Source organism: Stenella coeruleoalba, assembly GCF_951394435.1.
Source record: "Stenella coeruleoalba genome assembly, chromosome: 5".
Classification (NCBI taxonomy): domain Eukaryota; kingdom Metazoa; phylum Chordata; class Mammalia; order Artiodactyla; family Delphinidae; genus Stenella; species Stenella coeruleoalba.
The window spans coordinates 64,283,365-64,308,566 of NC_137150.1; the positions used below are offsets into that span (position 1 = coordinate 64,283,365).

The 25,202-nt window shown below is 39.8% G+C and overlaps 2 protein-coding genes across 6 annotated transcripts; one reads left to right on the forward strand and one right to left on the reverse strand.

Annotated features, from left to right (window-relative positions):
• The first annotated feature begins 5,043 nt into the window (after positions 1-5,043).
• On the forward strand, positions 5,044-11,165 carry EIF4A2 (eukaryotic translation initiation factor 4A2). 5 transcript variants are annotated; one of them, XR_013828471.1, is made up of 12 exons: positions 5,074-5,126; positions 5,945-5,993; positions 6,079-6,211; positions 6,504-6,643; positions 7,376-7,544; positions 7,647-7,756; positions 8,007-8,150; positions 8,470-8,607; positions 8,853-8,942; positions 9,162-9,241; positions 9,693-9,803; positions 10,521-10,656. XR_013828471.1 is itself a non-coding variant. In XM_079922377.1 (11 exons), the coding sequence occupies exons 1-11, from the start codon at positions 5,098-5,100 to the stop codon at positions 10,663-10,665; spliced, it is 1,224 nt and encodes a 407-aa protein (XP_079778503.1). In that variant the 5' UTR covers positions 5,044-5,097; the 3' UTR covers positions 10,666-11,165. The 5 variants fall into 5 exon arrangements, 4 of the variants coding, with proteins under 4 accessions (XP_079778503.1, XP_079778504.1, XP_079778502.1 ...); XM_079922377.1 differs by lacking the exon at positions 9,693-9,803 and having other exon boundaries at positions 5,044-5,126; positions 5,948-5,993; positions 10,521-11,165; XM_079922376.1 differs by lacking the exon at positions 9,693-9,803 and having other exon boundaries at positions 10,521-11,165.
• A 147-nt stretch (positions 11,166-11,312) lies between these two features.
• On the reverse strand, positions 11,313-24,741 carry RFC4 (replication factor C subunit 4). Its single transcript, XM_079922384.1, has 11 exons — positions 24,501-24,741; positions 22,989-23,131; positions 21,173-21,251; positions 17,651-17,730; positions 15,645-15,764; positions 13,847-13,990; positions 13,436-13,556; positions 12,768-12,893; positions 11,729-11,809; positions 11,540-11,656; positions 11,313-11,458 (listed from the first exon to the last, which is right to left on the reverse strand). Exons 2-11 carry the CDS (start codon positions 23,117-23,119, stop codon positions 11,363-11,365), a joined length of 1,095 nt encoding a protein of 364 aa, XP_079778510.1. The 5' UTR covers positions 23,120-23,131; positions 24,501-24,741; the 3' UTR covers positions 11,313-11,362.
• Between the last annotated feature and the right edge of the window lie 461 nt (positions 24,742-25,202).

The window sequence follows — 25,202 nt, forward strand, 5'->3', positions numbered from 1 at the left end:
AAGACTTTAATACATAGGGACAAAGGTCCCCATTTGAAAGAGGAGGGTGGGATGGAGCAAAGGCAGGGCCACTGATACCCTTAGGAACCTAACAATCCACCTAGATCCACAAACTATTCAGAGTTGCCTGGGAAGCTTTGAAATCTCAGTTCACACTAGTTAGCCCAGGGGGAATTCTCATCACAGTTCTCTCAAGGAATGCATTCAAACGCAAGCATTTTGAAGTAAATCATTTAATCTCTATACAATCTCTGTACACTCTGTACAAATCTCTGTATAATCCCTCCACAGTTTTTTACCTCTAGGAACCAGGGTCACTGCAAAGAAGGAGGACAACCCAAATTGGTGCCCCAAAGGAAAATTTAGTACCTATTCCTCAATCTGTTTTCTGTTGAGAGTCTACCCCCTCAGTGATTCCCACTGTCCACAAGTATCGGCTATCTTATCAGACAGCCTTTGAGCTGGCTGATTAATCTAAACTCATATAGAAATGCACCCCCTGACTCTACTTTTTAGCCTCAGAACTTCATTTAGTTCGTTTGATAGATTTTCCTGTCTTTGTCTACTTCAAGTTGAGTCTAACAGATTGAACAGCTTATTTCAAATTAGAGAGAGCAGGAAAAATAAGAAGCTTCCCATTCAAGGTCCCAAAGGGTCTTCTGCCTTTCCCCTCCTTGGCAAGCCAGGGAGTTCAGTCCCAAGTGTCTCCTTGCCTGCTGGAAGGAGTGTGCCAGCTGACTTTACCACAGCACCACCTTGTCCAGGAACCAAGTTTTGAGGTGTGTTTAGAGTTAAATCTATTAGAATCATCTTTTGTGTTTTTGTTTTTTTACTTGCAGAGCCAGCAGAAAGGCAGCTAAACACAGGGTCTGGGGTTTTTTCATCAACTAACAGACATCAGCTTATAGAGAAAGATAGGTCATATAAAGTCAAAGCTATTAAGTCAACTACAATTTAAGTGAACAAATTACATTTTCTACTGCAAACTCATTCTGCAGATTAAAGAAACACTGCATAGTTATATTTGCTTTGCAGTAGAAGGGAGTTTAAACATGAATGATCAGCTCAGGGAAAACAGCTAGTAGCAGTGGACATCTCAGGAAAATTTTCAGTGTTTCTACTGAACATCGCAAGAGACAGAGCCTTACAAATTATAATTAAATAAGACTTCTCCTCCACTGGTCTGGGCTGCTTATTCCTGATATCACCAGAGTGTACATATTCCTGGCTCTTGACTTCTGAGCTTACTGTGGAGGATAATGATCAGCCTAATACTTTGAAAATTTCAAGTATTTAATGTAATAGGTTTCTTGACCACCACCCCCCGCCAAAAAATGCCATTATAGCCCATATAATTTCTTTTATTTGGGTCAATTGTGAGTATAAAATTTTGAAGTTACTTTTCAAAGGAATTTTAAAGGAAAATAAAAATAGAAGCCTCTAGCAAGCAAAGGGGCACTATGCCTTGACCATCTTCTCTTTTCAGAGGCGAAGGCCTTCCCAGAGACAGTCTCAGGGAATACCAGCTAGTTATGCATCACCTCAGCCTTTCTACGGGAGTCAGGAAGATGACAGAGTGCCCACCCCCTTTATTTTTTCGAAGTCCTATTAATATAATTTAAAAAAAGTTTTCATCAGAAACAACTGACAATATTTAGTCGGTTATTTTCAGACTTTAGTTGGCCTATCATTCAGAATTCAGAACTGGAAACCAAGATCTAACTTGCCTCTGCCCTGGTCTGGCTAACGACTACAGATTTAGTAGGCCTGCAATCCGTCTGAAACAGTGTATCCCAAACAGAAACGTTCAGATGAGCTATATTGACACACAGTATTTATGTTGATTTTTTTTTGGTAATTACTTTAATCAGTATTAGAAAATACAAGAAATTAAACCGATGATTTCACTCAAGCGAAGTAAATGCAAATTGACTTAAAAATTAGGTAAATAATTCAGGTGGTACTCAAGTATGGCAAAAATCAGGAAGCCTGAATAGTTGAAGAATGGCTGGATTTATTCCAAGGAAATGAGGTCTATAAACTGCCACTTCACTTCTACGTCTACTGCATCCGTTTCTGATGCAAGGAGTGGACCTAAGGACCACCACCACCCAGCCTATGCTCCAGGCCCACTTTCAAATGGGGGCAAATTCACCATACAAAATTCACAGACGGCATCAGCAGAAGTAACAATACCAAAGCAACTGACGGAGCAGTGAAGAGGAGGAAAATGCTGAGCGTTTTTCCTTAATGTAGTAGGGTTAGGAGAAATTTTATTTTTAAAATGCCCTGTATTGTTCTTAAAGGATTGTTTGTGCAACAAAAAACATAAAAACTTGCAAGTAGAACTCATTTTGTTTTACAGTCCAGACAGTTTAAAGCAGCTTCTTCTTAAAAGTACCTTTATGTAAATCGTCACCATTTCAGTAAGTAAATGCAGGCCTACAAGTTCAGGGGATAAAAATGGTTACATAAGCTGAAGGGGACATCAGGATGTGTCCTTTTTTGAATATGAATAGCAGGAGTAGTTCTACTCTTTAAAAGAAATTAAAACAGCATATCAACAGTACAACTCACTGTAGGAAATAGATAATATGCCTTCATCTTTGTAGTTCTACTATTTATTCTTCTAGTTATTCACTCATTCATTCAAAAACATTTAAGGGCTTACTATATGTCTAAGGAATTACTGCCAGCAGTGAAAAAATTCTTTTCCTCATCAGTTTGACCTAAGAATAAAAGAAGCAAAAACATCATTTTGCCATTTTTGGATTAAAATTCACAACTTCCTAGAAGCTATTCTGGATCAACTCTACTCTATGCTAACAATGCCTTTACTGTCTCTTCTTGGTTCTTATTTTATACACTATTCAACAAAGTTGGTTGCTGTGGCAGGCAGAATAATGTTCCCCCCAAATAGGTTGACTTACAATCGCTAGAGGGCTTTACAATTGTCAGTGGAGGCTACTGGAGAGTAAAACTAAACTAGGTGGTCACACAGGGAAAGAAGCCGAGTTTTAGCATCACTTGCCATATAAATGGCCTCACATGTTCCAGGTTAGCAAAGAAGCATTGTAGTTGACTTAGAGATAGCCATCCAATTTTAGATCTCAGGTAAGTGGAAAAGTTTCACAGTATACTCTGTGTTGATATGCAAAACTTTGTTAATGTGTATGTTTTGTTTGGATCTTTATCTTATTTTTTACTTACTAATGCTATTTAGTAAGCACTTGAGAATGTGGCAAGCACAGCATTTATTAGAAATACATGGTAGAGTTGCTGGCAATGTGGGTCTGGATTTTTGCTGAATTTTGGATTAGGAAACTTTCTTACCTTGAAACCCCTTGAGCAATTGTGACTTAAACCAGAGTTTAGTCCTTGATTATTTCCTGTTAAGGGACTCTGGAAATCTTCCACAGCATGTAACAGTAGGGCTAAACCTAAAGAAAACACTCAACAATTAGGTGTTGTTGATTGATTTCACCCTATGTTTGATTGATTTCACTCTGTAGACTCAAGTGAGACTAAATTGTTCGCCATTTTTCTCATTTAGTATTTTCTTCAGTTTCCTGGATCCCAGGAGATTTTTAGTAGGTTTTGGATGAGCCAACAAGGATTTCTGACCTCCATTCTCAGAAAATGTCTGGCCTCACCTCAAATCTGGATTTGACCATTACAGAGGGTGGATAGGGAGCATCATCACTAGACTGAGGGTCAAGTACACTTTGTCATCTTGGTATTAGTTTTTGTCACAGTTCCTAGCATGCTAATTTTCAAATAAATGATTTTTGGAAAAAAATGTATTTACATCCAGGTATCATGTTGAATACACAAATATAGAAAATTAAGTCATTTTTTCCCCGTTATCAGAGTTTAGGTTGGCCTTCTGAATTAATGAGAAAATGTTTTCTTGAGTATTTGTGTTATCTTGCAGGGTGGGTAGGACTGTATTTTAAAGTTAAATGACTAAAAGTACTATTTTTGGTTTTTATTAACGAGCCTGGGTTAGGGCTACAGTTGAAAACCTCTGGATCTTTACAAATCATGCAGTTTATTTAAGCAGCAAGGGTTGTATTGCTCTCAATTTCACTAAATCAACATTCATTATGTATAAACAATTAAAGCGCAAAAAGCCTTAAAAAAAAAAAAGACCATAACCAAAACCTGTGTAGTCCCAAAGCAGCATGGAGCTGTACAGGCCGGAAGCATCCATTTAAATTCCTGAGTTACAAGGAACATCACCCCTACATAAGCAAAAATTTACAGTGATTTTATCAGGCATTTCTCACACCTGTTAAAATTATAAGCATTATTTTAAAAAGAGAGCGAGAGAAGAGCAGAGGCAACATGAGAAGAATGGAGTTGGCTGCTCCAGAGACATCTGCAGAGGACACTACATATTTCTTCTCGCCCTGCACGCTGGACGGTAAACCGGATCTTCTGGGACTTGCTGGGCAGCCGACATTTTCCGTAGCAGGAGTTTCACTGTCAAGGTCTGAAGGATGTTAAACGCTCGGGCCAAAGGCCAGGCGGCTCTTTACCGTCAAGTTAAGTAGCGGTGGGAACGAGCGGAACAGCCCGATTCCCCTCCAGTGCAGAGTATGGACGTGCCTGCCCCTCCGGCACCGAGCACTGCGGAAGCGGCGAGCCTGGTCCCACTGTCCGGCGGGAAAGCCGGAGCTGCCAACCGTCCGGCGCGCCCCAGCCTTCCGCCTCCCGGTCCAGCCCGGCGGCCCGGCCACCTCTGCTTTGGGGACGCGGAAACCCCGTAGGAGCAGGGCGGGCGGGGAAAGCGGGTCTTCTATCGCTTGCTGCAATATTCTTCCGCCGCAGAGCAAAGAGTCCCAACATCCCCCGCCAGGGTCTTGGGATGTTCAGCAACGCCGTAAGATCGGCAAATAACTAAATTTGGGTTTTCCCACCGATTTGCTTAGGATATTTTCTGAGATAAGCACCCCAGGATCACAATTTTGTGGCTGGTCGAAGAACGACGGGAAAATTCCTCCGCAGAAAACGGGTCCCGGCCGCGAGCCTATAAAAAACGGGTGGTGCGGCCCTTCTGCCTTTCCAGTCAGGCACTGAGTGGTTCCTCGGATCATGTCTGGTAGCTCCGCGGATTATAACAGGTATGCCGCTTCCTCGGTGGTGGTGGTGCTCGTGCTCTGTGGCACAGGTCCTAAGGCGCTGCAGGAGGTTGTAATAGATGGAGAGGAGGCAGGGAACCCCGGGTTCATAGGCGTGGCTTTGGGGTACAGTACTCCTGTGTTTTGTCGAGAAGCTTCCATGATAGGTAGGGCCCGGATTGTGGGGAGACGGGTAAGAAAACAAGGTGGTGAAAGAGTGTGTTTTCCCGAAGACGCCTTGAAATCGCGGCCGTTTCCCCTGCCCATACGGAGCCCGGCATTTATTGGCAGCCGTGGCGCAGTCCGCAGTCGGTACGGTGTAACTGGTCTGTCTAAAGCTCTGTTCGCGGCCAGTGGCGCGGTTTGGGAGCTCTAGGCAGTAGGTTGGGTGGGGGCCGGACGGCAGCGGCGGCCGGAGGCCGGATGGGGCCGGGCCGGCAAAGGGGCCCCGGCGAGCCGTTGGCAAGGCCTCGCCGGGCCTAGGCCCGCGTCAATCACTACGGCTTGCGCATTGTTAGGGGCGGAGCTCGGCGCGTGGAGCTCTCGCGAGACGGGGCACCGCCGAGAGGGGAGCGCCTGGCGCTCAGGCCTGGGGGGAAGGGCCGGCGTCCGTGGGGCCTTTCCGGGCGTCCCCGGTTCCTAACCTTTGAGCGGCCGCACAGTACATCGTGTGCCCTGCGGCACCAGCTGCCTTTGCTCGTTTGGGAAGTGTACACGTGCGGGGGAGAGCGACCGGATGAGAAAGGGCTTCTCTTCCCCTCAGTGTGCAGTTGCAGGGGTTTGGGGAAGGGACGTTCTCCTAACAGCAGTATTTTTGTCAGCAGAGAACATGGCGGCCCCGAGGGAATGGAGCCCGATGGTGTCATCGAGGTAAGAAATGGGTGTGGAATTTGGAACTTTGGAAAGGTGAGTTTGTTCATCCGTTTATTCCTTTTTTTTTTTTTTAACTTTTCAGAGTAACTGGAATGAGATTGTTGATAACTTTGATGATATGAATTTAAAGGAGTCTCTTCTTCGAGGCATCTATGCTTATGGTTTTGAGAAGCCATCAGCTATTCAGCAGAGAGCTATTATCCCGTGTATTAAAGGTAAAAGAACTCGTTGGCGCTTCTTAAAAATGAATTCCCTGTTCTGCATAGGACCTGCACCTTTTTCTCTTTAATATGGGAAAATTATCTTTTGGGGGACTAGCACCTATTTGTATTCCTTAAAGTGAAATGATGGCAATCATCTTTCGGGACTGACCTGAAATGAAGAGAATACTCATTGCTGATCACTTGATTATTTGGGCATAATTCGTGTTCCAAATGGAATACGTGGTGTAAACTAGAAGTGGCGGTTTGATGTGGGATCGGTAAATGTGTATCCTACTTTTTTTAGGGTATGATGTGATTGCTCAAGCTCAGTCAGGTACTGGCAAGACAGCCACATTTGCTATTTCCATCCTGCAACAGTTGGAGATTGAGTTCAAGGAGACCCAAGCACTAGTATTGGCCCCCACCAGAGAACTGGCTCAACAGGTATTGATAGTGTAGTTCAAAAAAACTGCTTGCGTGTTGTACAGGTTTCAGGTTTCACAATTGTGAAGAATTTAAAGCTTAGTATAAATTTGAGCCCTCCTTTTAACTGTGTGCATGCAGGGAGTTTCTGTTGAAAGCTAAACAGTCAAACGGGAACTGGGTGTGCAGGTATGGTTTGCAGGGTTGTGTAACAGATTGAGAAACAAGTTTTTGTTCAGGGTGGACTAGATCTGTTCTCATTTTCAAGTTTGAATGCAGTTGTGCAACATGAAAACTACAGTGACATGTTATTTGACTGTCTTAGTAGTTTGTGATGTATCTGTTGCATGCTGTGTTTTCAGAGCTCACTGCCATATTGGTTTGAAGTAAAACCTTGGTAATACATCTGTAGGGTTTATTAAAGCCAAGATTACGTCGCAGTGCTACGGGAAAAATTATTGTTTTACCATGGTTTACACTTTAATACACAATGAAGAATAACAGTAGGAAATGTTTTTAGTTACGTAGCTGGTACCTGGGGCAACAGGATCTCAAGTTTGACAAGGCACAAGATGTTTTCAGGGAAGTTTATCTTGAGGCATTTAGATTGGTCTGCATTTTAAGCTCGGAAGTAGTTAAGTGCTCTGCATGCATTAAAGCTGTTTGTAGACCAGATATTTGCCATTATGCTTTGGAAGTTAAGTCACAGAACTAGTAATTCTGCTGGATAATAATCAGGCTTTTGGCTTTCAGATCCAAAAGGTAATTCTGGCACTTGGAGACTATATGGGAGCAACTTGTCATGCCTGCATTGGTGGAACCAATGTTCGAAATGAAATGCAAAAACTTCAGGCTGAAGCACCACATATTGTTGTTGGTACACCAGGGAGAGTGTTTGATATGTTAAACAGAAGATACCTTTGTAAGTATTGCTTGTCGAATATAGTTTGGTTTTACTATTATAAATAAAGTAAATAGCATGCCTGAAAACCTAGAGATGATAGTATGACTTTATTTTAAACAGCTCCAAAATGGATCAAAATGTTTGTTTTGGATGAAGCAGATGAAATGCTGAGCCGAGGGTTTAAGGATCAAATCTATGAGATTTTCCAAAAATTAAATACAAGTATTCAGGTGAGCTTTATTTCACTCCCACTCTTAAAATAGCTGGAGGTTAGGTTTAATGCAGGTATTATTACAACATAACTGAAGTGTTCTGTTGTCATTCCCCCTGAAAGCAAAAGCAACTGATGCATAACGCTCACAATTCCATGCTCAGACAGAGATGCTTGGTCTCAAAGATTTTTTTTCGTCGAGTATTGTGCCAAGTTGTGCTAACTACTTGTGTGACGTGTGACAGCATAATGAATTTTTTTTTTTTAAGGTGGTGTTGCTTTCTGCCACAATGCCAACGGATGTGTTGGAAGTGACCAAAAAATTCATGAGAGATCCCATTCGAATTCTGGTGAAAAAGGAAGAATTGACCCTTGAAGGAATTAAACAGTTTTATATTAATGTTGAAAGAGAGGTAATTTGTCTAATTGTCAAACATAAAAATGTAGCCAGGTTTTTTTTTTACCTTCTTGAATAAGCACTGTGCTAAAATTACAGAAACTAGGATCACATCTTGGTTTTTGTAATAATGCTAGCAGAGTACACACAAGAAGAAGAGTAACTGCACTAGGTTGTAAAAGACTGGGGTGGACCTCTTTCTTAATGTCCAATGTCCTTTGTCTTAAGATTTGGTGCAATATGTCTTTAGACCAATCTAATAATGAGTTTCTAATGAATGTAAGTTGGAAACAATCATGTTAATTACTGTTAACTTTCTCTTTGAAATACTGTAGGAATGGAAGTTGGATACACTTTGTGACTTGTATGAGACACTGACGATTACACAGGCTGTTATTTTTCTCAATACAAGGCGTAAGGTGGACTGGCTCACTGAGAAAATGCATGCCAGGGATTTCACAGTTTCTGCTCTGGTAAGAGGTATTCTAACCTAGTAATAGTAACTTAAGTCTACCTTCATTAAAGCAGGATTTAGACTACAATATAGCTGCTAAGTGCTGTGTTGTCGTTCCCCCTGCTCAAAATAAAGTTGTTTCTTAACTATACCTGTCTGCTGTACCCCTGTAGCAGCCAGGGACGCTTGGTCTCATACATGTTGATAAGGTTAAATGTTGATTTGATTGGTGATTCTTGAATTAATAGGTTTGTTCCTTTGCAGCATGGTGACATGGACCAGAAGGAAAGAGATGTTATCATGAGGGAATTCCGATCAGGGTCAAGCCGTGTTTTGATCACTACTGACTTGTTGGTAAGTCTTTCACTGCTCTTTTTAATTCACCAAAAGTTTGTTTGGGGGGAAGGTTTTTTAATAACCTTTACCAATTCTAGGCTATTTGGGAGAATAAAGAAAAGACCACACTCCACAGTGAGCTATACCACTTAGTATAGTTCATTACTATTTTGTGGCCTACATTACATAGGTGTCTAGTATTTCAATTAGAATTTGAACATCGTCATTGTATTTCAGGCTCGTGGGATTGATGTGCAACAAGTGTCATTGGTTATAAACTATGATCTACCTACCAATCGTGAAAACTATATTCACAGGTAAGTAGATGGCATCTTGACTTTACTGTACTGGTAAAATTCATATTTTGCTTTTCTACTGACTGATTTGTCTGAAAGGTAACCTCAAATCAGGGAATTGAGTAATATGACATAGTAACTTGGTAGGGTGTAATTAAAATTGTACTTGGGAAGATTGGTCATACACAGTGGGAAAACAGTTGTGAATGTTGCCCAAGTTGTGGACTCTGTACATACAGATAAGGTTGTTTTAGATCGGTTGGTCTTAGCTTATTTTTGAGCTGTATTTTTTAGTGATGCTCGTGTCCGTGTCCATGCGCTTTCTTGGTGATTCCTCTATAGTTGGGATTTTCTTGGTGTCATCTGGTAGCAATTTGAGCAGTCCCTGGTTTAGTTATAGTGGCTTTATCCCTAAATAAATTGAATTGTACTTTGTTATATGATGTAAAAAAAGACTTTTTAAAAAATACAGGGGTCGATAGCAGCAGTTGATGACGAGATGGCGCTCAGAAACGGCGTTGACGTAATTTAGGACGTGGAATCATAAGCGAAACAGCACACTGTTTGAATAAAGAGCGAGTCGGTATTTATATTTGTTTTTCTTTTGTCATGATTATTTGATATTTTAAGATGCTCCAGCCAAGGCATTTTGTATACTAGCCTATTAGGTGGTTTGTATTGTCTGGTTTCTATCAGGAACGTTAGAAAGCTGTTTTTGGAGGTAAACACGTTTGAGTAATTTCAGTTATAACGTGTGAAACTGAGCAAAAAAGCAGTGATAAGTTTGGGTCACCATACCAAATATTTGTTTTCCCACTGGAAAAAGTTGTAAGTTTTAGACAATAGTTAACCTTGCAGCATTTGTATTTGCAGTTTACAGTTCCAGAAGTGCGTCGAAATGGATTACATAACTGTTCTTTTTGTTTTATCCCTGGTGTTTTACATCTGTCCCAGGCTGACATCTGCTCTTGGCTGGCCCACTTTGGTATGGGCTTTAAATTCACTACCCCAAACACAATACTGTCATCTGCTTTAAAAAAAAAAAATAAATAATGCTCAAGATACTTGATAAAATCTCATTTTGCAGCCAGACAAGCCTTGAATCCTTTTGGCACTAACTGCAAAGGAAGATTTTTTTCTCTAGATATTGATTAGCAGCTAGTGCTCCAATTAGAAGCACGAACTATAACCTTGATAAGTAAACAGCAGCTGCTGGTTAACAAGTGGATCATCATGTTCAGTAGTTCATGCAGCATGTGAAGTAGTATATTCTAATTGCTGATTTCTTTTTCTTACACAGAATTGGCAGAGGGGGTCGATTTGGGAGGAAAGGTGTGGCTATAAACTTTGTTACTGAAGAAGACAAGAGGATTCTTCGTGACATTGAGACTTTCTACAATACTACAGTGGAGGAAATGCCAATGAATGTGGCTGACCTTATTTAATTCCTGGGATGAGATAGTTTGGAATGCAGTGCTCGCTGTTGCTGAATAGGCGATCACAACGTGCATTGTGCTTCTTTCTTTGGGAATATTTGAATCTTGTCTCAATGCTCATAACGGATCAGAAATACAGATTTTGATAGCAAAGCGACATTAGTCGTGAGCTCTTGTGAGGAAAGTCGTTGGCTTTATCCTCTTTAGAGTTAGACTGTTGGGGTGGGTATAAAAGATGGGGTCTGTAAAATCTTTCTTTCTTAGAAATTTATTTCCTAGTTCTGTAGAAATGGTTGTATTAGATGTTCTCTATCATTTAATAATATACTTGTGGACTAAAAGATATAAGTGCTGTATAAAATCAGCCAATTATGTTAAACTAGCATATCTACCTTTATTGTGTTTGTCATTAGCCTGAATAGAAAGGCCCTTAAAATTGATTTTTTTAGAAAGCATTTGAATGCATTTTGTTTGGTATTATATTTATTCAATAAAGTATTTAATTAGTGCTAAGTGTGAACTGGACCCTGTTGCTAAGCCCCAGCAAGCAATCATCCTAGATAGGGTTAAACGTTTACCCCAGTAAAATTGCCATATTGCACATGTCTTAATGAAGTTTGAATGTTAAATAAATTGTATATTCACTTTAAAGGTGCTTTAGTCATTTTATTTTAAATTGTTCACAAAAATACATGCTGAATATGTTTTAACAATTCTGAGTTAACTGCTGCATGACAGTTGCGCAGAGGCCGATCAGCTGTAGATGTTCATCAGCACCATCTGCTAAACATTTATCAACTTCCTACAAGAAAATGAAAGATTAGTAAGTAATTTCCCTTTCAGGTGTGTATGCTGTGCTGAAATGTAGAAGATGCCTACTTACAGCAAGTTTTTCTGTAATAACAGATTTCTGTTTATCAGAAAGGTTATCATTTTCTACAACCCCATCATGAAGTTGATTTACAAGCTGAGTTGCTGCATGACCCTCATCTATTAAGTCCTGTAGCAGAAAAAGAAAATGATTTTGGTATGATTTCCATCCCTCCCCACCAGTTTAGTAAAGTGTCTTTACCTTTACCACAGCTTCTAGTTTGTCAAAAGAGCCACTCTGACATGCAGCAAATACTCCATCAATTGTTTCAGCTGGTATTACCTAAAATAATTAAAGAATGAATGAATTAAAAATAAAGCATAAAGTTTCTTGGTGAAGATGGTTGACTTGTTTCTCTGCCAAGCCTGTGCAAACTCCCTGGTTTTCTATGCTAGGACATGTGCCACTTCAAGCGTGGAACTGCTACCTGATAAACTGAATCCATACATACGGAGTTGGGAGGGCAAAGAACTGACAAAGGGTCAGCTTTAACCCTTATGCTCATCTGGTCTCCAGACAGGTGATGGAGAAAGCTACTGGACCTGAAACAAACTCTGGAAACATCCTGTTTCTAAGATGCCACTAACAAAATGCAGAGATGGGTTGGTTTATGTTTCATTACAATACAAAATGAAACCTGAAGACAAGGGTGTGGCACAAGAGAATTGCTTTAATGATTTAATTATAAGTTGGATATGACCCTTTTTCCTTTGTAAGAAAAGGGATATCTGTTAACATATCTGACATCTGTTAGATGTTAGATATCTGATATCTGCCACATCCCTGCCTGCCTGCAGCATTCTGCTAACTCCCAGAATGGTACAAATGTTTATATTCCCTCAAAATTCATGCTAAAAATCCCTAATGTATTTGGAGGTGGCACCTTTGGCAGGTGATAGGAGAGTGGAACCCTCATGAATGGGATTAGTGCTCCTAAAAAGCTCAGAAAGCTGCTTTTTGCCACAGGATGGTGCAGAGAGGTTAAGGCCATCCGTGAACTAGGAGTCTACTCAACTAGGAAGTGTGTCCTCAGGCACTCAATCTGTGGGCACCTTGATCTTGGATTCCCAGCCTCTGGAACTGATTTTTGTTTATAAGCCACTCAGCCTATGGCATTTGTTACAGCAGCCTGAATGGGACTAAGCACATAATAAGCACTCCATATATATATAAAAATTAAAAATTTTCTAAAAGCCACAAAAAAGCAAACTAAAAATTTCAGAATATCCAGTGCTCTTACCCCAGCAATGTCTGTGATCACCTTTTCTGTGACCTCCTTTCCACCTGTTAATCGAGTAGCACTTTGAAGAAATGTAATGGCTTTCCTTAAGTCTCCTTCTGACACTTTAACAAGATGAGCTAGTCCCTGAAGAGAAAAAAGTTCTTTAACCTGTTAATGGCCAATTAAGGATGTACTGGGGGAAAAACAAAATCTATTTCCATTTTTGAAGAAATGTCAGTTCTATAGCGGCAGAATTCATGGAGACAGCCATGATTACATACAGCAAGGAGAATTCAAATTACAGTTAAGTTCTGTTATAATGAATAAGGGCCTATACATTCTATTACTGCCAGAATTTCATCATACCAAATTAGTCCTTGCAGTGGAGTATGGGTATAATGACAAGTGGAGTACGCTGTCATGCAGAGATTGGCTGTCGCAGAATTTGCATCCTAACATGAAATCTGCCTCAGCTTTCAGTCTCTGAAGTATTGACAGATAATAAACTTCTAGTAGCAACAGAAAGGCTGAACCAGTAATTCCTAGACATTGTTTATTTAGCTTAACTTTGCCTGAAGAATCGGCATCAGAAATTGAAGCAACACAAATTTGACTTTCAGGAAGTGCCTCTTCATAGGCATTCATCAAAGGAATTAGTAATTTACAATAGTAATAACAGTGATTACCTCATTGCTAATTTTGATATGTTCTTTATCAGCGATGTCTAGTAATCGCTGCTCTTGAATTTTATCTGACAGAGGTTTGAAGCGGAATTTAGAACATCTAGAGGTCAGAGGTTCAATTATTCTGTAAAATATTGGAAAAAACAAATCAGCGGCTAAAGAAGAAACTCCCCAGAAGAACTCATTTTTGTCAAGAACAAATCAAGATTTGATGGAGATAACTGATTCACTTTGTTACAAAGCAAAAACTAACACACCTTTGTAAAGCAATTTTACCCCAATAAAGATGTTAAAAAAAAAAAAGATGTGATGGAGAAACTAATGTAGCCTTGAAACATTTAAATTTTTTCTCTCCCTATTTGGGTCTATCAAAATAAGGCTGCCTTGCATCCACCTTGAGGGCATTACACATACCGACTGACATAGTTACAGATGAGACAGAATCGGGTGGTTTTAGACTCTTTCTCCATGGTACGTCTTAAAGCTGCCTGAGCAGCTGAGGTCATAGAATCTGCTTCATCCAGGATCACAATTTTAAAAGGAGGACATGGCTTCCCACTGATTCAGAGAAACACAAAGGAGTTATAATTCACACATCATTATCACAATCTAATTTTGGAACATTCTCATCACCCCAAAAGGAAACCCTGTGACCCTTAGGAGTCATTTTTTCCTCTCCCAACTGTCCCAGCCATAGGCAATCAGGAATCTCTACTTTCTGTTTCCACAGATTTGTCTATTCTGGACACTTCATATAAATGGAACCACATGTTGTCAACTTAATACATTGTCTTTTGTGATTGGCTTCTTTCGCTTAATGTTTTCGAGGTTCATCCATGTTGTTGTATATCATTACTTCATTTCTTTTTATTGTCAAATACTATGGCAAATGGATGGATATACTACGTTTCACTCATCCATTCTTTAGTTGGATACTGGGTTGTTTCCATGTTTTGACTACTGTGAATAATGCTGATATGAACATTTGTGTATATGTGTATATGTTTTCATTTCTTGTCAGTATATATTCTAGGACTGGAATTGCTGGGTCATATGGTAACTCATAGGAGAACTGCCAAACTGTTTTCAAGATGGCTGCACCATTTTACATTCCAACCAGCAATGTATAAGGGTTCCAATTTCTCCACATCCTTGCTAATACTTGTTATTTTCTGTCTTTTTGATTACAGCCATCCTAGTGGGTGTAAAGTGGTATTTCATCATGGGTTTGATTTGCATTTCTCTAATGGCTCATGACGTTGATGAGCATGTTTTGATATGCTTATTGACCATTTGTGTATTTTCCTTAGAGTAATGTCTATTCAGATCCTTTGCCCATTTTTAAATTGGGTTGTCTTTTTATTATTGAGTTGTAAGGGTTCTTTTCTTTTTTTTTTTTTTTTTTTTGCGGTACGCGGGCCTCTCACTGTCGTGGCCTCTCCGGTTGCGGAGCACAGGCTCCCGACGCACAGGCTCAGCGGCCATGGCTCACGGGCCCAGCCGCTCCGCGGCATGTGGGATCCTCCCAGACCGGGGCACGAACCCGTGTCCCCTGCATCAGCAGGCGGACTCTCAACCACTGCGCCACCAGGGAAGCCCCGTAAGGGTTCTTTATTCTTGATCTAAGTCCCTTATCATGTATGTGATTTATATACATTGTCAATCCAAGGTGGATATCAAAAATTGTGTTATTCACTTTCTACAAATTCCTAAGTGTGCTCTGATATAAATTTAAATATATGCCAGGTACCAAAAATTTAACCTTGGAACTTTGCAACCTAAGGAATATATACAGTTGCGTAAACACCCCTATTGAATTATTATTAGTAACAACTCCTTTTTCACTCAATGTGTCCCAGTTTGGACAAGGTTTTACATTGTCACCAACTATGAAATATACACTGAAGCTTAAGATATATGATAGGACTTTAAAAAAATAACATAATAGCAAAAATCAGGATTTTTATTATGAGTGTACAACCAAACCATCACATTTGATTAATAAATACTCCTTAGACAAATATCGATTAAAACCCCTTGACAGCTAAATAACTTAAAATTAGTTACTATAATGGAAAGGTCATTTCTAGGTTTAAATAATTTAGATAAAAATACAATATAACATGAAAAAGAAGTTGAAAATCTGGCAGAAACATGTTTTTTAAACAAATACAATGACATGGCATAGAGAAGGGAAGGTGAGCTTACTTACTCTGAACGGCTTCCTGTCACAGTTAATTGGGCAAAATTCTTCACTTTCTCTCTAACTACTTGTATTCCACGTTCATCAGATGCATTTAACTCAAGAACTCTTAATCGAAAAAGTTCAGGCCTATGTCAAAATGAAAAAAAATTATGAAACATCACAGAGCATATAAGTAACCCAGGTTTATACCATATTTTAACATTTGTACATTTTTCAGTAGTTTAAAATACACCTGGTAAACAATATGAATAGAAGGTATACAATTCATCCTGTATTTTCTCTTTTGCAAAGGCATACAGTTAACATTCTGGCTTTTTTCCATGCATTTAAAAAAATAGATGATAATGTACTAAATTTTAAGTCAATTTTCCACTTTGGACTGTATCATAAGCATCTTGCCATGTCATGATAAACACTGTAAAAACCATTTTAATAGCTATATAACTTTCTAACCTAAGATTGTACCATCATTTAATTTACTTAACATACTTCTGTTATTAGACCTTTAGGTAGTTTTAAATATGTTACAATTTTAAATAATGCTGCAATGTAGCATATTTTGAATTATTTCCATAAAGTAGTTTGCTGTAAGGAAAATTACTGGATCAAAAATGAACAGTTAATTTTTAAGTGAGTTTTTTAAAAAAAATTATTAAAAGTAACTGTAGGAAAATCTGAGAACACAAAAGAAAATAAAAATACCTGGCACACACTGCCAAACCCTGTTTTGAAGACTTCCTTCTAGTTATTTTTCTATATATATGTGTATATTTTTTTTAATAGAAAAAAAAGAGTTGGGATTTCGTCTTTATTTTTCCTAAATAGCATGATACCCTACGCATTTTTCTATGGGCATAAACATCTAGAAAGCTCCGTGCATGTATTTTCTATTTTAAAACCACATATACTATTAAATGTGGAATTTATAGTTAAGTCCTTTTAGGTCTATCAAGACAAACATTTAAAAAAAATATTTTACAAGTTATATAATTTGGACTAACCTACTGTAGAACAACCAATAATAAACTATACTTAACAGTATCATGATGACTACATCGCTAAGGATGATTCAGACTGGATCTAACTGATTGAGTTGTAGAATAATCAAAAAAGCTCTCTTAAAATTTCCTTGGGAAAATGAAAGTTGCTGTCAAATAAAATCCTCAGTTCAGAGCAGCTTCCCCTTTTGTCCTCCTTCACATTTCAACAGAACTGATTATCCTTATATATTTGGTGGTTTCAGAGGCATCTAATTATCTTCATGTGTAGGATTTCACATGTACCCTTAGGCCATATGCCTGATATTAAAATTCTGGATTAATTAAAGATAGCCTTTGTTATGTTGGTGCATGTTGCATAGATATCAGACATGGCTGATACGTGTCTTTTAACCTTAGGTAAAGGGCTCCTCTACTACAACAGTTGGCTAAGCTGAGACAGTCAGTCTAGGACTGAATAAGAAGGTGGCTCATAGAGATTTTCTGCTGTACCTGGAATCATACTGCCTCAACTACCACACACTCTTATACTCAGGATACTTGAGGGCAAGGAGCTGGCCCAGCCACTCGAGAGGCAGGCCCTGGCAAGTCCAGAGCAAGAATGAACTCAAGAAGGGGTGGTGCGCATCAGTAGCATCAAATAGCAAATTCTATGACAGATGTGAACACGACCACTAAAAGTCATGAAACTATCAGCATGACTGGAGATAGGGTCTTCTGGTTTCCAAAATCATAATGAAAGAGCTAAAGTGATGAAAAAAATCACAAGGCTCCTTGTAGTACACTCAAACATTTGAACACGGTTCAGAATAAAGGTTACAAAAGATACAGGCAAGCTAATTTATTGGAGGGGAGGAACTGGAAATGGGTCAGCTGATTAAAAAATTCAGAACAAAAATAAACCCAACAACCTCAGAAAAACCAAATGCAAAGTTTTAGAGAATGAAAAGCAGTACCAGAGATTCTTAGCGTCAAGTCTTTAAAAAAGAGAGAGAGAGAGAGATTTCAACTTACCCAAAGAGTTCCCTAGCTGCTGCCAAAATAGTGGATGTTTTTCCAGTTCCAGGTGGGCCGTAAAACAAGAGATTAGGGAGCTGTAGAAGTTAAATTTTATTTTTTTAAAAATTGTATTCTGGCACAAATAGGTGAAAGTGACTGAAAATGTCTATGGAACAGTGCAATGACTTCCCTAATAGGGCATATATATCTGAATACAAGGATTTCTTAATATAACTGGTATCACAGTAATAACAGTACTAAATCCTGCTTTTTCACAAACACCATCATTTTTCCCTAAGAGATCTTTCTAATATCTTAAGCTGAATCAATATTTATGATTGTTCTACACCTAATCTAATACTTAGGTGGGATTTTCAAAGCTGGAATTAAAAACCTCTTATTTCTGAAGGGAATACTAGGCTTCTGTCAGTTCCCTGTCCCACACCTAGGCTTAGGACTGGGAAAGATGTTATATTTTATAAAGATGTCAGTTGCTTCAAAAGGAACACAGACCAAATTGGATTGGGCCAATACTGAGGAAAAAGGAATGAAAATGGCATACTGGGGCTTTGCATGAGCTAAAGTTCCAAGAACAGAAATATTAAAAAAAAACAAGCATCTTTTAAGTGCCAGGCCATGGTCCACATCATGATTACATACCCTGCCTGTAGGGATACCCGCATGTATCAGGGAGATTTCATCAGTGGAAGACAGGATAAGATTAAATAACTAGTTATCTTCTTTTATACCTTAAGTCTAGCTGGCTTGGCACCTATCAAATAGGCAACTGATCTGTGGTACAGATTAACAAATGTACTAAATTCTAATGAGCACTGTAATTAAACTGTACATTCTTTTTTTCTTTTAATTTTATTTCATATTGGAGTACAGCTGATTTACAATGTTGTGTGTTTCAGGTGTATAGCAGAGTGATTCAGTTATACATATATCTATTCTTTTTCAAATTCTTTTCCCATTTAGGTTATTACAGAGTATTGAGCAGAGTTCCCTATGCTATATAGCAGGTCCTTGTTGGTTATCTATTTTAAATATAGCAATGTGTACATGTCAACCCTAAACTCCCAATCTATCCCCCCACCACCGCTTCCCCCCGGTAACAATTAAGTTTGTTCACTAATTCTGTTTTGTAAATAAGTTCATTTGTATCATTTTCTTTTAGATTCCGAATATAAGTGATATATATTTGTCTTTCTCCATGAAACCATACATTTCTTTCATGTACGGAAATCACTGCACATAGGAAACTAAGCAGTATAGTTTATTTGCTTCCACTCTTGCCTAACCTTCCCCGCTCCCAGCCATTCATTCTTCACCCAAATCAGATGCCACTCTGCTTGCTACTTAAAGCTATTCACTGTATTCATACTCCACTTAGAAAAACAAAACAGACAAAAAAAATCACCCTGCTTACCATAACCTACAAGGATGTCCATGATCTGCTCACCACCTCTCACACTTTCTAAGTTCCAACTTACAATGGCCTTCAACAGCTAAGCACTTTCTGGCCTGCACATATGCTGTCCCCCATGAGCTGGGGTATGACTCCATTCTTCTGTCTGGCAACTCCTACTGCATTACAAGTCAGAAGCCTTCCCTGACCTCCCAATCTAAAGAGGGTTTCCTCTGTTATTCTCTCACTGGTCTTTGTTGCACTTGATGTAATTTGCAATTATTTATTGTTATTTATGTAACTGTTAGGTTTAATTGCAAAATACCCATTCACCTCACTATATGAGAAGCTTGAGAAGGTGAAGAACCTTATTTGTTCTATTCACATCTATATTCTCAGCATCTTCTACAGTACTCAGTATGCACCAAGTAAATAAACCAACATATAAATGTATTAGTTAAAAGACTATTACTGTTACACTGGTAACATACAGCTTAAGATACAAACTATGAGATTCACTATTTAAAAACAAAAGCAAAAGCAAAACCTCCTAGGCGTCTTCATTTTTAAGGTTGTAACTGTTATTTTGATCCAACTACCTCAGTAGTTGTAATGATTCATCCAGTCAACTATTACAATAATTTAAATCCTTTAAAACATGGTTAAATTACTAAACCCTACATTATGTAACAGTCTGATGTGTGTATATATATATATATATATATATATGCATTTAAGAACTGTACATGGACTAGCAGTTCTAAAAATCGATTTCTGAGAAATCTCTTATAATTCTACTGTAAAACCCTTTAATATAAATGAAGGAATGAATTTTTTCCTTTACTCTTTAGAGTTAAAAAAATTACTTCAACTTTAAGTTTCAAAAACCTTAAGTCTGAAAAGAAACAAATCATTAAACAAGTGGATAAAGAAGAAAGTTCTTAGTTCAGCCTCATAAATTAGATGGTATAAAGAACTGGATCATAATCCCACTACATTTGCCAAAAGAGTTGAGAATCCCAGCAATTAAAATACATCATGGGGCTTCCCTGGTGGCGCAGTGGTTGAGAGTCTGCCTGCCGATGCAGGGGACACGGGTTCGTGCCCCGGTCCGGGAAGATCCCACATGCCGCGGAGCGGCTGGGCCTGTGAGCCATGGCCGCTGAGCCTGCGCGTCCGGAGCCTGTGCTCCGCAACGGGAGAGGCCACAACAATGAGAGGCACGCATACCGAAAAAAAAAAAAAATACATCATGTCCTGCAATCTGTGTAAATATTACCATGCAATTTAAATTATATACTATTATAAAATTAAAAGCTAAAGATATTTGGATCAAATCAAAAAAATACTGGTAAAGAAAAAGATTTTCAACAGTTTTATAAATATAACTTCTTTCAAAATATATACTGTTGCAGTGTAATTCCAGGAAGAGACCAATGGCAGCAAAAACCAAGGAACCTCTAATTCAAAGCAGCCAGGTTGAGAGGAGGGAAGAAAATCTTGGGAATAAAGTAAAAACCACATCCCACTTTCACCTGCAACTGTTTCCCTTCTTCCACTAAGTTCTTAAAACACTTTATCATATACAATTTTAAGTTGCTAATTCTTCATATGGTTTGTCTCTGAATTAATCTAAAATGCAAGTCACTCAATGACATTTTATCCCACATATCACAGCAGGGGACATGATGCCATAAGCAGAACTAAAGACTCAATTTTTTTTGTATTGTAGTTCAAACCAAATCCTAAAATTAAGTGAGCAATCATACGGTCAAAGAATCTTTGACTCTCCCTTATAGTGCCTATATCATTATCTATAATTCTATAATTTATTTTGCTTACGTGTTTATTCTTCTGTGTCTCTCCCCACCAAAATAAAAGCTCACGAGCAAAGGGACCTAGCCTGTCTTGCTCAATGATCTCCACTTGAATACCATATAACAATGCCATAGAACAGAAAAGGAGATGGTCAACAAATATTTGTTGAACTAATCATCCATTGTACAAATAGTAATCAAGGGCCTACTGTATATACAGGATAGTATTTAAAGGGGGCCGGAGGCTATAAAGGAAGAGGGTGAATAAATTAAATCTCCCAATGACTTTAGACAGCATCTGCTACTCACATCAGCTCCTTCTAAAGACTTTTTTAGCACTGCAACCACTTCTTCCTGGAAAGCAACTTCATCCACATATTTTGGGCGACTGGAGAAAAAAGAGAGAGAGAAGTTATTCAGTGTATTATAGTAGCCACAGAAGTCTCTCCTTTTGCTAAAATATCAATGATAACTCTCTCGTATCAGTATGAAATGAGAAACTTTCATAATTGGATGTGGAAACCCCATCTATATTTACTTTATGCAAATATATACTGAGGAATGAAGTAATTTTTCACTTTTCCAGGTGCATTGCTTATATCTGTTGTGCTTATAAAAACTATGCAAAAGGATTTTATAACATCACAAATGCCAACTGGTTCAAAATGTAAAATGAACATTTGCCTAGAAAGTAATATTGTGTTTTGACAACGTGCCCCTAAACTAAAAAGGGAGACCTATTTAGCAACCTCAAGATAGGTAACAAAGTTACATATATGTTACTATGTTGTTAATGGGTTAATACCAATTTCTCCTATCACCTAACTGCACAAAAAATGCATACCTATTCACTTCATTGAGGGTTAACAAAATAACAAGCTTAACCAATATGGAGTGTAATTTTTGTCTTACATTGTTAACTAATGATGTTAAACGAAGTTATACTCCCAACCCTAAGTCAGGCTCTGTGCTTAGCTAACTAAACAAAAGTTTTTCTTTGATTTATACTTTTCTAACTAATCAGGCCAACGCTGGGCAGATATTTTATGTCAGATAATGTTATCTTGGAAAACCAGTGTATATTATAAACCAGGGTTTCATATTAAAATACCTGCAGAGTCCAGGCAGATAACAAGAGTGAAGAATTCGAGTGTAAGACAAGAGACACTAGTAGGGACTATGGTGAAGTGAGGAATATATACCTTTCCAAAATGAGTAGTACACACATCCATCTAAGTGTTTTCAGGTGAGAACTTGCATCTAGTGCTGCCTAGTCTCCTAAGTCTGAAAATCTAGATTTTTCCCCTTATCTAATTTATTTAATTAAAAGTTTCTAGACTTTTATGTGAAATTTCCAATTTTTAAAAGCATTGTTGGTGCCAAACAAAACTTATGAGGGCCTTACTTGCCTTATAAGTAATCTGTAATCCTTTGGTAATAACTGAGGGTACACCAGGGGTTCCAACTACTTGTTATGATATCACTTAGCTGACTGAAATTTAAGAGCCACTTCAGGGGCTTCCCTGGTGGCGCAGTGGTTGGGAGTCCGCCTGCCGATGCAGGGGACGTGGGTTCGTGCCCCGTCCGGGAAGATCCCACGTGCCACGGAGCGGCTGGGCCCGTGAGCCATGGCCGCTGAGCCTGCGTGTCCGGAGCCTGTGCTCCGCAACGGGAGAGGCCACAGCAGTGAGAGGCCCGCATACCGGGAAAAAAAAAAAAAAAAAAAGAGCCACTTCAGGTGCTGTTTTTGCCAAAAATGTATAAACAAAAACTCAACAATTTTCAGCTATCAGTAATGAAAAGAGGAACAGATTATTTGGACTTAAGTCGAACTCCTAAGAGCTTATAGAAACTGTTTTCTTCACTGCTGTATCCCAGCCCCAAAAACCATAGACCTGAGTTACAGAGAAGGCTGTAGTTCATTCAGAAAATACGTGAATTCAACTAGATTATTCTAAGGTACATTTCAGTTCCAAGGTTCTATGACTTATATAATTGGGTGACTTTTAAGGCAACATTTAAACAAGGCAAATCATCCTCCTCTTAAATTAAAAAAAAAAAGTGATCAAAACTGGTCAGAGAGATAATTTATTAACTATTTCAACAAAAACAAAAGCGTTCTTACTATTTTTCCACCCACGGAACAGGTTTAGCTTTCTTGTTCTCTCCACTACTTCTGGCAGTGGCAGCTACTCCTCGATCCTTAGTCAATGGTGGTTTACTGCTGATAGATGTGCCTTTTAGAAATGCCTGCATGGTTACTTCACCCTGACCAGGTGCAAGACAGAAAAGGAAAAGCTCTTTTGAAACCATCATGAGGAAGTACAGCCTGAAAGCACACTTAACCTTGTGCAAAGACATTCAAAAAATATTAAATGAAGGACATCACCCCATGACCTAGCATCCTTTGAATGCATTCTACTGAGGACTACAGGGACAGGAAAAAGGCCAAAGTGCTGAAGGAACTTAAAATCTACTTATAGGGACTTCCCTGATGGCACAGTGGGTAAGACTCAGAGCTCCCAATGCAGGGGGCCCGGGTTTGAACCCTGGTCGGGGAATTCGATCCCACATGCATGCCACAAGCTAAAGATCCTGTGTGCTGCAACGAAGATCCTGTGTGCCGCAACTAAGACCCGGCACAGCCAAAATCTATAAATAAATATTTTTTACAAATCTACTTATAGTGAGGGACTTATAGAACAAAGTTCTATAACTTTAACCAACTTTTTGATAACCATGATGGCATTAATGGCCAAACTGTACATGGGTCTCAACAGTCTCTTCCGTCATGGGCCTAACTCTAGCTCAGACCCTGGAATGAACTCAGCAATTAGGAGGAGTACTGGGACCAAAAATGAGAACCTCCACTTCTCTTGGGCCTAAAGCGCCGCTGGAGAGCCTATTTTATGGGCAGAGCCCGTGCCTGCCTTCAGACAGAAGCTTTTGTGGGGAGGGGAAGGCGGGGGGGGGGGCGGGGGGGGAGGCGAGACACTGTTGTTAAAATGGAAACAGCTGTTTTTCTCATAGCATGCTCATTTGAAGAAACCAAAACAATTTGGAAAAGCATGAGGAGTTTTAAAAATTCAAAATCTCACCCAGAAGATAAGCACTATTAACATTCAGGTAAACGTTCTGCAGGCAGCAAAAGGCTGTTTTTAGGGATAGTTTGTCTGAAAATCCCCAGCATTAATGGCAATTCTATTTTTTTCACTGCTGTGTCTCCAGTGCCTGGCACAGAATAAATGCTCCATAAGATTTGGTGACTGAATTACCACTTATCAGACTCAGTTTCGCCTTCTGTAAATGAGCTAAGGCCCATTTCATAAGGCAACTGGGTCAAATAAAAGAATCGTGCAAACACACAGCTCTGTGCTTGGCATATGGGTATAATCAATAAATAAAATAAATTGTTAACATCTGTAAACAACTAAGGTTTTTAACGTTATTGGATTACTCAGTCCCTGCCACAGGCTGCCAAACAGTAATACCGCCCAAAGCAGGGCTCTGAACGATGCTAGACTGAGCCACCCGTAGACCAAGGAGTGCGCAAGAGGTGGAAGACATCACAGGGGCATCGAGGGCACAGGAGTAGAGGAAAGCGAAGGCAGTCCTCGCAATTTCTCCGGCTGGTCACCTGTTCTCCCCGGCTCCCCGCGTGTGTCCCCCGGCACTGCCTGGGCCTTTTAGCTGCACGTCTTGAGAGCTAGGACGCCACCGGCTCGTTCCTGAGGTTTCCGCAGCAGGGAAAGGACGAGGTGGTCGCGAAGTCTTAGCCCCGTTCCCCAAGCGGAGACTCTCAGGCCCAGGAAGCCCCGAGCCGCCAGAGTGGCGGGGGGAAACCCTTACGGTACCCGCCGTCAGCAAGCAGCCTGAGTTCCCGCCACCGAACAGCGGCGAAAGGCAGGGCGGGAACACGCCGCACGTCAAACGTCACTTCCGGCCTGCTGCGCGCGCCCCACCTTAAGGGAGCCGTATCCTCCTATTCTGTGGTGTTTAAGCTGAGACACGCGGACTCTCGGGGATGCCGGGGCTGGATGGGAATGAGTCCGGAGGTGTAAATAAAGCTCCATCCTGTCCCGACGTAGCCCTCCGACTAGAGGCTGCGGGGCAAGGGAACTTGAGAGCTGCCGTCTGTAGGAGAGGCTGGGGCCGAAGACCCGCCTGCTCAGCGGACGGGGGCGGGGAGGGCTCCGGGAGCCCTGACCCGCTAGGGCGGTTGAGGAGGGGCTTGTGGGCCTCGAATCGTGGAGGTCCACTCTCTTTTGTAGGTACGAGCCTGCAGAACCTGTAATTCATTGGCAGTCATGGGCATGTCACTGACATTTCTGCGGCGACA

Excerpts from the sequence above, each read along its gene's own strand:
- EIF4A2 (XM_079922376.1), top strand. The coding sequence starts at position 5,098 with ATGTCTGGTAGCTCCGCGGATTATAACAG. Across the intron at positions 5,127-5,944 it reads AGCTCCGCGGATTATAACAG|CAGAGAACATGGCGGCCCCG; the intron begins GTATGCCGCTTC and ends TATTTTTGTCAG. Across the intron at positions 7,545-7,646 it reads GTTAAACAGAAGATACCTTT|CTCCAAAATGGATCAAAATG; the intron begins GTAAGTATTGCT and ends TATTTTAAACAG.
- RFC4 (XM_079922384.1), bottom strand. The coding sequence starts at position 23,119 with ATGCAGGCATTTCTAAAAGGCACATCTATCAGCAGTAAACCACCATTG. Across the intron at positions 11,657-11,728 it reads AACTAGAAGCTGTGGTAAAG|GACTTAATAGATGAGGGTCA; the intron begins GTAAAGACACTT and ends TTTCTGCTACAG. Across the intron at positions 11,459-11,539 it reads TTATTACAGAAAAACTTGCT|GAAGTTGATAAATGTTTAGC; the intron begins GTAAGTAGGCAT and ends ATTTTCTTGTAG.